At 44.5% G+C, this 13,982-nt stretch overlaps 2 protein-coding genes across 2 annotated transcripts in view; one reads left to right on the forward strand and one right to left on the reverse strand.

Annotated features, from left to right (window-relative positions):
- The window catches only part of LOC138351363 (cerebellin-3-like), a 44,483-nt gene that overhangs the window by 14,176 nt on the left and 16,325 nt on the right, over window positions 1-13,982 (reverse strand). The gene's annotated exons all lie outside the window — the stretch shown is intronic.
- LOC123748507 (complement C1q-like protein 2) lies at window positions 7,695-9,054 on the forward strand. Its single transcript, XM_069302874.1, has 4 exons — window positions 7,695-7,864; window positions 8,004-8,073; window positions 8,627-8,745; window positions 8,831-9,054. The coding sequence occupies exons 1-4, from the start codon at window positions 7,710-7,712 to the stop codon at window positions 9,030-9,032; spliced, it is 546 nt and encodes a 181-aa protein (XP_069158975.1). The 5' UTR covers window positions 7,695-7,709; the 3' UTR covers window positions 9,033-9,054.

Below are 13,982 nucleotides of genomic sequence, written 5' to 3' on the forward strand. Positions count from 1 at the left end.
GGATGAGGGGACGGGGGAGTTGAGGATGATGGATAGGACAAGGGGATGGGGGATAGGGTAATAATGAGGAGGACTAGGGAAAGGGGACTGGGGAATGGTTAAGAGGATGAGGGGACGGGGGGAGTAAGGAATATTTGGGAGGACGAAGGGATGGGTGGGGGGGGGGGGGAAGGGGGAATTGTGGGGAGGACTCGGAGACAGGGGAAGGTTGCTGTAGCTGGCTGAGCCACAGCAACGCGTGGCCGGGTTCAGCTAGTGTGTGTGTGTGTGTGTGTGTGTGTGTGTGTGTATATATATATATATTATATATATATATATATATATATATATATATATATATATATATATATATATATATATATATATATATATATATATATATATATATATATATATATATATATATATGTTTAATATATAATATATTTAGAAGTACCACCACTGGTCCAATTGAAGGGACCCACATCCTCGAAGAAGAAAATAAAGAGTGTTGAGAAAAGACCTTGTGGATTGTCACTGAACACTTTAATCTTTTCCTCTCCTACCACCCTTATTATTTTTTATTAATTCGTTTTATTTAATTTTATTGCATTGCTACAGTTTACAGAGACCGCACACTTATATAACAATATAACAGTCAGTGTTCAAAGACTTCGTCCATCTCTTCGGAGGTCGGGTGCGTACCCAAGATACAGCACGTATATTCCCTCTGAACCGCAACACTGAGGTGCTGGAACATGAAATTGGCCGCTCTTGAGTCTTTAGTTTTCCCAATGAGGTCCTCACCAGTAGTATGAAGTATGCCAATGACGTGCAATTTTGTTTTTTTTCCATGCACGTCATTGGCACATGGGTTTTACGAACTTTTTTCTCCATGCACGTCATTGGCACATGGGTTTTAGGAACTTTTTTCTCCATGCACGTCATTGGCACATAGGTTTTACGAACTTTTTTCTCCATGCACGTCATTGGCACATGGGTTTTACAAACATTTTTCTCCATGCCAGTCTTCAATTTGCCTGGGGGTAGGATTAAAATGCCGGTCCCTGGCATACCCAAATTTCGTTAGCCCAGTGACCCTGCACAGACATTGCTAATGGTCAATGACGTCACCAGCTAGCCGCTCAGCGTTCCTGTACTGGCACGTTCAAGGGGATTAAAAAGCCGGTCTATGAGTCGTGTGTTTTGCGATACAACAGTGACCTTGAAACCTAATGTAAAATACCATCATCCCTAGTCTATTTTTAATTTCATATTTACTTCCAACCATCGCCCATTACATTTATCAAAGGGGATCATGTATGTGAGGGAAGAACATAACGTCAGCACTGCAAGAAGTTATGTGTGTATTTTCAAGTTCGTCTCCTGCTGCCTGTATTTACCCAGGTCTTTTTTCCTAAATATAAAACTTATCCAATTCATTCCTATTCTGTTTCATGTTGATACGTTTAATAGGTTATTAATATTCCCCTTGGCTATGACCATTCAGTCACACCTCTATCATGTCACCCCTATTTCTTCTTCGTCGTCGTTCTAGAGAATGTGATTTGAGCTTTGACAATCTTTCTTGAAGGATCGTTTATTATGCATAGGGCAAAAATAAAATGAAAAAACTGCTATCAGTCGTTTATATGAAAAAACAGAGCCCTGGGCATTGGCGATTTCAATGCGAGTTCAGTAGTAACCCTATCCTCATACACGTCTCACATTCGCTCAAAACATACCTCCCACACCTTACTGTAGCATATAACAAATAAAAAAAATGCTCATTCAGTAAAGCAAGCCTCTCATGTTTTAAAATAAGGCCTTCTGCAGTTACCTTCTTTGTGACGTCATCAACCCTAATACGGCGCGAGGCGGCAACGCGCTAAATGCGGATCCCAGGAGGTTCACACAAAAGTGTGAACTCTTAATCTGGCTTAATACCTCAAGTGTACTCTGTGCTTCATCAAAGTTGATATTCAGCTACAATAGCTCGTATTTTCGCTCATTGCTTATATTTTCTGTTATTCGTAAACCCAATCAAACCATCCTAACCTAACTTATTATATATAACAAACAAATACATTCTACAGACCAGTTATTGTTGTTGTTTAGTGACATCGTGAAAAGCGACCTCAGGTATAGGGATAAGGTATTGCTGGCCATTAGCATATAGGTGTCAAGGTATTACAGCGCCTGACTGGTCAACTATGTATGACGTCACCAGATAACCAATGCGCTCTTTTGCGTCCTACTTGCATGTGTATTTGATGTTACATGCTCATATTTGATGTTACATGCTCGTTCCCATGCTCCCAGTGGAGCATGGGAATGGACGTCAGCTGGGAGTGTTGCCATTTCCGGAGTGTTCCAGAATTGTGAAGAGGCGGAGAGAAGGCTGCTCATTTATTCCTTTGCCATGTTGTTGATGCAGAGTTATGATTCTTTGATCTTTTAAGTAAACTACAAAACCACCTCCGTGTTTGTGTCAACCCTCCGTTACCTTGTTGCTATTGAGACTATCTAAGAGTGAGTGATTTAAACATATACTTACCTGTTACCAAATTTATTAGTATTCCCTGGGGCCACTACTATATTACAACTATTCCACTGAGGTGTTACTGGACATGGCAAACACCAGTTGGCGACCTATAGTGAGCGGTAGAGCCCTCTGTCGGGGCGGGCACATGATCAAGTGAAGTGATTGTGTTCTCACTCGTCTTTAGGTTACGAGGCCAGCTGGAGACAGACTGAGAGACTCTCCTAGTGAACAGTGGCACCGTGAGGATCGAGTGCAGACCCATGGGGGCTACAGTAAGTAACGTTTATCACTACTAATACTTGGTGGTGACTGGATAGAGAAAGAGACACCCCGACAATATATATATATATATATATATATATATATATATATATATATATATGCAACAATGATCACAAAAACACTGATCCAAGTATGCAGAATAACCACATATGAAAAATAGAAAATGCTTAACGCGTTTTCGGCTAATTCGCCTTCATCAGAGCAAAGTAGAATCATTCTACTTTGCTCTGATGAAGGCGAATTAGCCGAAAACGCGTTAAGCATTTTCTATTTTTCATATGTGGTTATTCTGCATATATATATATATATATATATATATATATATATATGCAGAATAACCACATATGAAAAATAGAAAATGCTTAACGCGTTTTCGGCTAATTCGCCTTCATCAGAGCAAAGTAGAATGATTCTACTTTGCTCTGATGAAGGCGAATTAGCCGAAAACGCGTTAAGCATTTTCTATTTTTCATATGTGGTTATTCTGCATACTTCATACATACGTCATACATAGTTGACCAGTCAGGCGCTGTAATACCTTGACACCTATATGCTATGCATATATATATATATATATATATGTCGTACCTAGTAGCCAGAACTCACTTCTCAGCCTACTATTCAAGGCCCGATTTGCCTAATAAGCCAAGTTTTCCTGAATTAATATATTTACTATAATTTTTTTCTTATGAAATGATAAAGCAACCCTTTTCTCTATGTATGAGGTAAATTTTTTTTTATTGGAGTTAAAATTAACGTAGATATATGACCGAACCTAACCAACCCTACCTAACCTAACCTAACCTATATTTATAGGTAAGGTTAGGTTAGGTAGCCAAAAAAAGCTAGGTTAGGTTAGGTAGGTTAGGTAGACGAAAAAATATTAATTCATGAAAACTTGGCTTATTAGGCAAATCGGGCCTTGAATAGTAGGCTGAGAAGTGCGTTCTGGCTATTAGGTACGACATATATATATATATATATATATATATATATGTCGTACCTAATAGCCAGAACGCACTTCTCGGCTTACTATGCAAGGCTCGACTTGCCTAATAGTCCGAGTGATTTTCTTTATTTTCCAAAAATTGTTTCTAATTGATTTAATTGGAATATTATTATTATTATTATATTATAATATAATATAATGTGTGTTCTTGTACTAATTATCATAATAATAATTGTTGTATTTAATAATTATCACTCTTCCTTCTACTTGGTTTTTAAGGACGCCGGCCTCGGGTGAAAAGGGGCTGTGATGATCCTTGTCTGGAACGCGTAGGTGCAGGACCAGGATGTCCACCTCCCGAGGGTCGTGCGGCCCAGGCTCTGCTTCAGGTGGCTGGGGTCATTCATACCCTTGATGGGGTGGTTCTTCTCAGGTCCCGACCACGGCGGTCTCCGGGGTTGGAGGTCCCTGTGCCCTTCTTCACCACCTTCGAGGTCAACCCCAGAACTCACAGTTCCTGTGACGGCGCTGGAACCAATCGTATTGGTGTATGTCTTTCCATTGGAGACTTTCAGCGTCCTGGAGAGGGGGGACCTGCTGCCTGGGTAACAGCGTCTCCCCCCAATCGACCTACCCTGACTTTGCGCCCTGGTGAGGCCACTCCAGACCGACAACCAGAGCGCAACTCAATAGTCTCCTGAGACTGATGGATGCCTACTATATATTAGGAACATAATTTATTAACTTATTAGGTTAGGTTAGGTAGGTTCAGTCATATATCTACGTTAGTTGTAACTCAAATTTAAAAAAGTTAACACATTCATAATGAAATGGATAGCTTTATCATTTCATATGAAAAAAAATAGTAAAATTGCGAAATTTAGGAAAACTTTGCTTATTAGGCAAATCGGGACTTGCATAGTAGGCCAAGTACTGCATTCTGGCTACTAGGTACCATATATATATATATATATATATATATATATATATATATATATATATATATATATATATATGTAACTAAAAACTCACACCCCAGAAGTGACTCGAACCCATACTCCCAGGAGCAACACAACTGGTATGTACAAGACGCCTTAATCCACTTGACCATCACGACCGGACATAATGAGGTGATAGCCGAGGCTATTTGCACCACCCCACCGCCGGCACTCGGATAGTAATCTTGGGCATAGCATTTTACCAAATCACCTCATTCTTTGGGGCACACGTGAGGAACACAAATGTGAACAAGCCTGAATGGTCCCCAGGACAATATGCAACTGAAAACTCACACCCCAGAAGTGACTCGAACCCATACTCCCAGGAGCAATGCAACTGGTATGTACAAGACGCCTTAATCCACTTGACCATCACGACCGGACATAATGAGGTGATAGCCGAGGCTATTTGAACCACCCCACCGCCGGCACTCGGATAGTAATCTTGGGCATAGCATTTTACCAAATCACCTCATTCTTTGGGGCACACGTGAGGAACACAAATGCGAACAAGCCTGAATGGTCCCCAGGACGATATGCAACTGAAAACTCACACCCCAGAAGTGACTCGAACCCATACTCCCAGGAGCAACGCAACTGGTATGTACAAGACGCCTTAATCCACTTGACCATCACGACTATGCCCAAGATTACTATCTGAGTGCCGGCAGTGGGGTGGTTCAAATAGCCTCGGCTATCACCTCATTATGTCCGGTCGTGATGGTCAAGTGGATTAAGGCGTCTTGTACATACCAGTTGCGTTGCTCCTGGGAGTATGGGTTCGAGTCACTTCTGGGGTGTGAGTTTTCAGTTGCATATTGTGCTGTGGACCATTCAGGCTTGTTCGCATATATATATATATATATATGCAACAATGATCACAAAAACACTGATCCAAGTATGCAGAATAACCACATGTGAAAAAGAGAAAATGCTTAACGCGTTTTCGGCTAATTCGCCTTCATCAGAGCAAAGTAGAATGAAGATGACTACTCTTCATTCTACTTTGCTCTGATGAAGACGAATTAGCCGAAAACGCGTTAAGCATTTTCTCTTTTTCACATGTGGTTATATATATATATATATGATGCACAACTTGCCTAAACATGCAAATGAAGTTATACAACTTTAGAACACTTTCCCACCAGGAGACTCGAACCCTAGCCAGCACATAAGCCTTCCAGCAACTGGCATAACAGGTACGCCTTTAACCCACTGCACCATGCTCAGACCCTTAAAAGAGATGGTAATTTCAGGGTATTTCAACACCCCAAAGATTACCACCTCCCAAGGCAACTAGAGCAAGTGATGGGTCACTTATGTTTTTCATCTCGTCCCTGTTAATATGGGAGAACTCTGTGTCTATGCTTGATGCACAACTTGCCTAAACACACAAGTGAAGCTATACAACTTTAGAACACTTTCCCACCAAGAGACTCGAACCCTAGCCAGCACAGAAACCTTCCAGCAACTGGCATAACAGGTACGCCTTTAACCCGCTGCACCACGCTCAGACCCTTAAAAGAGATGGTAATTTCGGGGTATTTAAACACTGTGAAATTCTGCTCCACAGCTGTGTATCGTGACTTTGTCGGCCGCAATGACGGGAGGACGTTGACTCTGCCTGAGGGTGGTTGTTCGGTGGAAGTGTCGGTCAGGTGCAGTGAGACTACCTATGTGGCAGTTCATGGTGCTCCCTTTGAGTTCCCAGACTCCCTTCTCCAGTGTCACTTTACCCGGGTCTTGAGTGTCCGGATGAATGCAGTTTCCTCTGGGCGGAGGAAGGGTATCCCGTATGGGACCCTCATTGTGGTGCTGCGCTTGAAGGATCCAGTCCCCTCTGTCAGAAACGCCGACACCATTTAATAATATTACATACAATAGCCAGATAATATTGCTGCTGTGTTGTATACACAAGTTACCCATAGAAAATGTAGCTTGTAGTGGAATTTTTCGTCAATAGAAAACGGGATATCATTGCCACATAGTACGATAAATTCACCAGCTATTCTGTTGGGAATTATTCTTAAATGCTGTAGTCTTTGGACTTTTAATATCATAATGATCCGGTTCGAAGTACCATATAATGTGGGAACCAACTTGTGAGATTTATATTTATTTAATTTATGAGAATTTTTATAGAGTTTATATTTACGTTAATTTAAATATTTCGATAGCAATTTGTATGATGTTAAGTGGACTGTATTTCTGCAATATTTCTCACAAATCGATCCTTACACATTAGGGGGGTTTATATTAAATTTATATATATGCAGCCAATCAAACTACAGTATTAACTACAAATATTAGTAAATAAATTGGAGGTGCCTTGTCTTATTGTACAGCAAGCTTAGTACACCAGATATAACTAGGATGTAGACACCAAATTATCCTCATGTGAGGCTAGCTTCCATCACCCATAGTAACTGATATACCAAGATTAATTCTTGCTACCTCTCCTTGTTCCTGTCAAAGCACAGTAGCTGTAAAGTCGGAATCCTAATATACGACAGCTTATCAGAGAAAACACTGTATATTATATGATAAGGACCATGGCTTAATCATGTGTGTTGAGTCGATCGTTCGTGTTCTAGCCAGAAATAATTCTTTCTAACATAACATTACTGGCCAATAATGACTTAGATAAGATTTCGGAAAGACACTCCTCTTGTGGTTGTTGACAGCGTGTTGATGATGGTAGAAGCACTAATTTGATCTCCATAACACTTCGTCCAAGAGAAATTATAGGAGCCGAACTCGCTCCAAGTGTGTCTGAAGGTGCATAAGATTGTTAAATGTGTTTAGATTTGTTGTTAAAAGTTACTAAATAAATGGAATCTTTATTTTATGTGTTGCTTGGCAGTATACTAAAACTTTAGATAAGACGAGTTTTCTAGTGTTTATATCAGCAGTTTTAATTATTACACTGCGTGACTTTAGATGATGTATTGAACAGATGGCCGTAACCCTGATCTGGATGGGACTTGTGGGTCTCCTAGCAATGGGTATAGACTCTGAAGAACACTACACTTTCAATACTCTTCACAATGAGACTGGATCCCTCGCCATCGTCTCTACTAACACCTCTACAAAACGTCAGAGGGACGTGGGGTGAGTAGATCTCCCAGCTCCGTAATTACTAAATTGTACCGTTATTATTTTTTCCATTTTACCTATGATTCTCATGTGTGAACACAAAAAAAAAAAAAAAAAAAAAAAAAAAAAAAAAAAAAAAAACTTCTTCCCCTAGGCCTCGTGTGTCCTTCAACGTGAAGAGAGCTACAGATAAACTAACCGCCGTCGCTCACGTTCATTTTCAGGTAAGACTCGATAATTTGAGTCTTGATAGGTCTAGCAGTGTACTGTAACAGAATTTGTTAAAATGTACGCTACTTGCGTTTCAGTTGATGAAAATGTAATTTATTTGTGGCATTTATACACACGCTACAGGGACTTTAACTTGCAAAATCTTCGTACCACTAGAGTAAAATAAGGGGGGGGGGGTTCTTTAACGAGGTTAGCTGAAAAGGTTAAACAAAATTAAAACCTACTGTATAATGCACGGTAAGTTTGTATACTTGCACCACTTGACTCCTCTTAAGTTTAAACCCAAGACGGTGTAGTATTATTCCCTAAACTAGTAAATTAGGTGTTACCCCTCTACCTTCCCCCCCCCCCCTTGTTTATGGTCAACAGTCCTTACCTGCAGCTCTTGATAGAAACATTATAAACTGTTCTGCATTTAAACGTCTCTAGACTAGTCACATTCTGTCCTAGACTTCTCAAATTATTCTAAGACTATAAATTTTTAATGTAATTATTGAACTTCCTAGATATTCTAGAGGAAACAATAGTTAACTTCCTTTACTACAGGAAGTGGTGACCAACACAGGAGGCGGTTGGGACAATACAACCAGCGAGTTCGTAGTTCCTGTTGCAGGACGTTATTTATTCATTTTCGGCGCTATTAGTGACCAGACCAGCAACTTTGCGTGAGTAGCAAACGCCCAACGTTATGAAGTGCTGAAACGAATAAGTGTGCATACAATATTATTTCAAATTTACACATGTTTGCAGACTGTCTTTGACCAACAATGGCGTGAATAGGGCGACTGCTTACGCGACAACCACCACCTTGGAATACGCCTCCACCTCGGTGACCCTGGACCTCTACACACTTGACAGGATATACTTACAGTTGCAGCAGGGCAGGATACACGAAAGGCCGGGCGAAGAAACCTTTACAACCTTCGTGGGTTATCTTCTCGTCCCCTGGTAAAAGTCTGTTTGATGTGAGGTGCCTTTATTCCGACTAAATTAATTTGTGCCTTGTGTTAATTTTACTAAGTTCGTTCCCATTGCTTGTTTATCCTGTATCGCTAGTGCTCAAATCTTTAGCAAAGTTTCAAATGAAACTTGGAGGGGAACTGGGCTGAAGTTCATAAAGATCTTGTATGTATGAATAGAATGCTTAAACATTAAACTACTGTAACTAATTGATCATGTCTTGACGCAAGTTAACCATATGTAATGCTAACTAGTCGGTCTTTCATGTTTCCCAATGTAAAGAAAAATAGTTAGTCTTTACTCTAACCTACAAAGGCCCCAATAGTGGGCAGTACATCTAAATCGCGAGCCGTTAACATTTTCTAGTAAAATTTGTCTTTGTATAACAAGTACGAACGAAATCCTACCTACTCTGTAGGATGAAGAGTTGGGTCAACATGCGTGACTCTTCCAAAACTAAAAGAAACGTAACTTGTGTGAATAAATCCACAAGGGCCATGACGAGGATTCGATCCTGCGTCTGGGAGCATCCCAAACACTGCCTTAATTTACTGAGCTACGACAGGGTAAAAGCACTGGAACCTAGGTTCTACTGAAGTTGCTGGATCCCATAACCTCTCAGAGGCACAAACCAGGATTTTACAAAACTCCCCCTTGCACCTGAGCCATGTCAATAGGCAGTTAGGCCTGCCATAGAAGAGGGATATGTCAATAGGCCTGCCTCCCCTAAGGCAGTGTCTGGGATGCTCCCGAACGCAGGTTCGAATCCTCGTCACGGCCCTTGTGGATCTGTTCATTTGATGCATCACGTTACTGTGATTGTGTAATAGTAACTTGTATATTCTTTCCCCCTCGCTATTTCTTCCCCCCCCCCCCCCACCCCTATTCCTTGCTCAACACTACATTTGAGCATGCTTACTGGGATCCAGAGGAGCCTCCCTAGTAGTTTAAAGAACGATAAAATGCAAGGAACTTTTACATTAAAACTTGGCTATACCCAGCCACATGTTGCTGTGGCTCGGCTATGTGTGGGAGTTTGAAACACGGCACCTGTCCTTCCCACAATTCCCCACTCCACCTCGTCCTCCCCCGCCACCCCATTCCAATGTGTTCGAAAGTGATATGATCCCATCACTGAAAAAAAATAAGAATAAACTTCAGGGGGGGGGGGCAGAGTTGGAGGGAACAAACTATACAAAAGAAATAAATTATATTGTGACACGGCTCAATGACTATGTAATCTCGAAAGAAATGATTAAAAAAAAAAAAATTCTAAATTTAACCAAGCAATCGGAAAGGTTGAAATGGCATAGAAATATGGTGCCTTCTTTTGATAATTACTTACTTACTTACTTAGTCCCGCTTCGTGGGCCAAATACTTGTTATCTCCTGCCTCTTGATTCTGCGCCTCTTGACGATTTCTCCCTTCATAGGCACATTGTTGATTTCGTGGACGGCCGTCACCTTCAACCCCACTTGTCTCGGTACATGTGTCGTTCCTGCTCCTCTTCAGGATGCAGCTTCCCACTCGGCTGCCTTATCCTGCCTTGGCGAGATCCCTGTTCAGGTCTCAAAGAACGCTCGGTTGAAGGCCAGTGTTGGCACTGTTCTCCTCCCGCCCCAATGTTGCGACCGGTGTTCGGAATCTGCAGGACTACCACGATGATAATCGGCATATCCTTGATGCCCAAGGCCATTCTGTCCTCCAGGTACTGTTTTTACTAGTCCCTCTCGTGGTCGTCGCCGTCAACCCGTTTGGGTAGGGAAGATTTCCTTTCATGGTAGGACCCTTCCATCCTCTGTCATTCTTGCTGGTGCAGACCCCCTCCCAATCCGGCCCGTTGGCGCCGTGAGAAGGGCTTAGTAGACGGCTGCCGAAGTGTGATGCTCCACGGGACAGTCCTCTGTCCTTTTCTAGCCTTGTGCTCCTGCTGCTATCCTCTCCAATTGTGCTGAGCATCTTTTCCTTTTCCTTTGTTTAGTTTTTCTTCCCCCTCTTCTCCTATCTGCTTGCCGTTTCCTGCCGACCTTTTGCTTGTTTTGGTTATTCCCTTGGACTTCTTCTATTTTGACGCCCGGGTGCTTGAGGAGGCATACTCTTGCACCCGTAGAACTGTAGTACCCGACGTCGAGAGCGAGGGGAACCTTTTATTGCCAATCCCCCTTTCGTCACTGAACCCGATCTCGACGGACTGTCGGTTTCTTAAGGTGGCGTTTGTGGGGCGTATACTCACGACGCACCCCTAGGAGGCCCCGACAAGATCGGCGATAGCTTCTTGTTGGGTGTCCTGCCTCTAATAGTGGCTCCATGGTGGGTGTGGGGGCACATTCGTGAGTGAATTCTACTTTTCGTCAAGATGATAACCCCTGTTTCGGCTGCTTCTGGCTTACCTTCTCAGGCTCGTGGGGTGGGCGACCAAGCCCCCGAGTCGGTCCGTATTGGAAGACCGGGCTCTGTAGCCGCCGCTGCATTGGGCCCCGACCTTGCTCCTCCTTTGGCCTCTCTGACTCCTTCCCCTGGCCCCCCTCTGGTTGGGTCGAGACCCAAGCCCCCAGTGGTGACTACCTCGTCCCCTGGCGCGGCTCCTCCTCTAGTTGTAACTACTGCGCCTTTTAACCCCTCTCTCTCTGGGGGTTCTCACCGCCGTCCTCGTCACGGCCGCCCTCGCTCGCTTCCTTCCAGTTCTGCTACCTATCAAGCCTTGTTTGGTCCCGCTTCGTGGGCCAAATATTTTGATCTCCTCCCTCTTGATTCTGCGCCTCCTGACGATTTCTCCCTCCATCGACATCTCATTGATTCCGTGGATGCCTCCATTACTTTCAACCCCACTCGTCTCGGTACACGTGTCGTTGCTGCTCCTTCTCAGGATGCTGCTTCCCGCTTGGCTGCCTTATCCTGCCTTGGCGAGACCCCCGTTCGGGTCTCGAAGAACGCTCAGTTGAATGCCAGTGTTGGCACTATTTTGCTCCCGCCCCATGTTGCGACCGGTGTTCGGGACCTGCGCGACTGCCACGACGATATTCGACATATCCTCGCTACCCAGGGCCATTCTATTCTCCAGGTGGACACGTTTACTCGTCCCCCTCGTGGTAGTCGCCGTCAACCCCTCCGGGTTGTGAAGATTACCTTTGATGGTAGGACCCTTCCACCCTCTGTCATTCTTGCTGGTGCCAGGTGCTCTGTCCAGGAGTACATTCCTTCTCCTCGGCTCTGCAACAAGTGCTGGAGGTTTGGGCATGGTGCCCTCCGCTGCTCCGGGACTGTCTCTCTCTGTCCTTTGTGTGGTGGCGAAGGTCGCTCTAAGTCGGAGTGCACTTCTCCCCAGGCTCGTTGCCTCAACTGCGGTGAGGCCCATCCTACCTTCTCCCGTGCGTGTGTCCATTACAAGCTTGAGGCAGCCGTCCTCAACCTGAAGCACCGGGAGCGTTTATCTTTTCCTGAGGCGAGGCGCCAGGTTCGCCGGCTCCCGCCTTATGCTAATATCTCTTATGCTCGCGTGTTGCGCTCTTCCTCTCTTCGTCCTTCCCGCCTTCCTCAGACTCACAACCGTTTCCGGGCCTTGGACCCTGATGCGCCCACTGCCCCCTCCTCTGTTCCTTTGGGTTCTCTCCCGAAGGATCCTCCTCCTGGTCCTCTGTCTGGGGTTCCCCTTCCTTCTACCCGGTCTGTCGTGTCTTCTGTGTCTGCTTCCTCGTCCCCCTCCGATCCTCCTTCCCACCCTCTTCCTCCATCTATCGGCTCTTCCCACCGCCTGTCGGTGCGGGCGGATGTCCATCGCTCTCCTAACGGCCGTCGTGTGTGCTCTCGTTCGGCTTCTCCTGTTGAGACACTGGAATCCGTTGCCCGGTACGTAGTTGCTGGGACACCGGTCTCTTTAAGTCAGAAGCGTAAGCCTGGCTCCTCTCCTTCCTCTTCCCCGGCGGGTAAGAAGGCTTCGCTTTCTTCCTCAGCTCCTCCTTCTGGCTCTGTTGCTCCTTCCCCTCCCGTTTCAGTGCTTGCGCCCCCTGTTCCTGCTATGGAGGTTTCTTTGGCCCCTGCTTCCCTTTCGGTTGCTGCTCTTGCTGGGGTGCGCTCCCCTCTTTCTACTCCCCCTCTTCCTGCTGCTGTCCTTGACTGCTTCTCTCCGTTGTCTCCTCCTCTTCCTCCTCCTCCGGACCCTGCCCGCCCACCTCTGATCTGTTCTCCCGTTTCCTTCCCTCCGTCTTTGCATAGTTTACCCATGCCCCCTAACCCTGACTTTGCTGACCCTGATCCCGACCCTGATATTCTTTAACGTGCTCTGTTGCTCTTTCGCCTTTGTTTCTTCCTTGTTCTCTGTTTTTGTCCTTTCTCTTCTCGTCGTTGTCCATTCTTCAATGGAACGTTCGAGGTTATTACGCCAATTTCCTCGAACTACAACTTCTGATTTCGCGGTTTTCGCCCCTTTGTGTCTGTCTCCAGGGGCCAATGCTTGGTGCTCGTCCTGGTCGTTTTCGTGGCTATTCCTTTCTCTCCCCCCCCCCCCAAGCCATTGCTGGGGCTTCTAATTCTTCTGCTCTATTGATTCGGGCTGATGTTCCCTTTGTTCCTTTACTTTTTCCTTCGCCTCTCCATTGTTCTGCTGCTCGTATCTTTGTGGGGAAATTGTACACAGTTTGTTCCATTTATCTCCCCCCGAGTGTCCCGCTCTCTCTTCCTGATTTGAAACACCACCTAGACTCCTTGCCGGAGCCTGTGCTCCTGCTGGGTGACTTCAATTGTCGTCATTCTCTTTGGGGTGATGTTCTGACGAATACCCAGGGTCGCCTCCTTGAGCCGTTTCTCCTCTCTTCTTCCCTGTCTCTTCTGAATTCTGGTGAGCCCACTCATTTGGACTCTCGGACTCGCACCCTTTCTTGTCTTGATCTTTCTCTCTGCTCTTCTTCTCTTTACTTAGATTTCACGTGGCAGGTTCTTGATGAC

This window comes from Procambarus clarkii, chromosome 49, assembly GCF_040958095.1.
Source record: "Procambarus clarkii isolate CNS0578487 chromosome 49, FALCON_Pclarkii_2.0, whole genome shotgun sequence".
Classification (NCBI taxonomy): domain Eukaryota; kingdom Metazoa; phylum Arthropoda; class Malacostraca; order Decapoda; family Cambaridae; genus Procambarus; species Procambarus clarkii.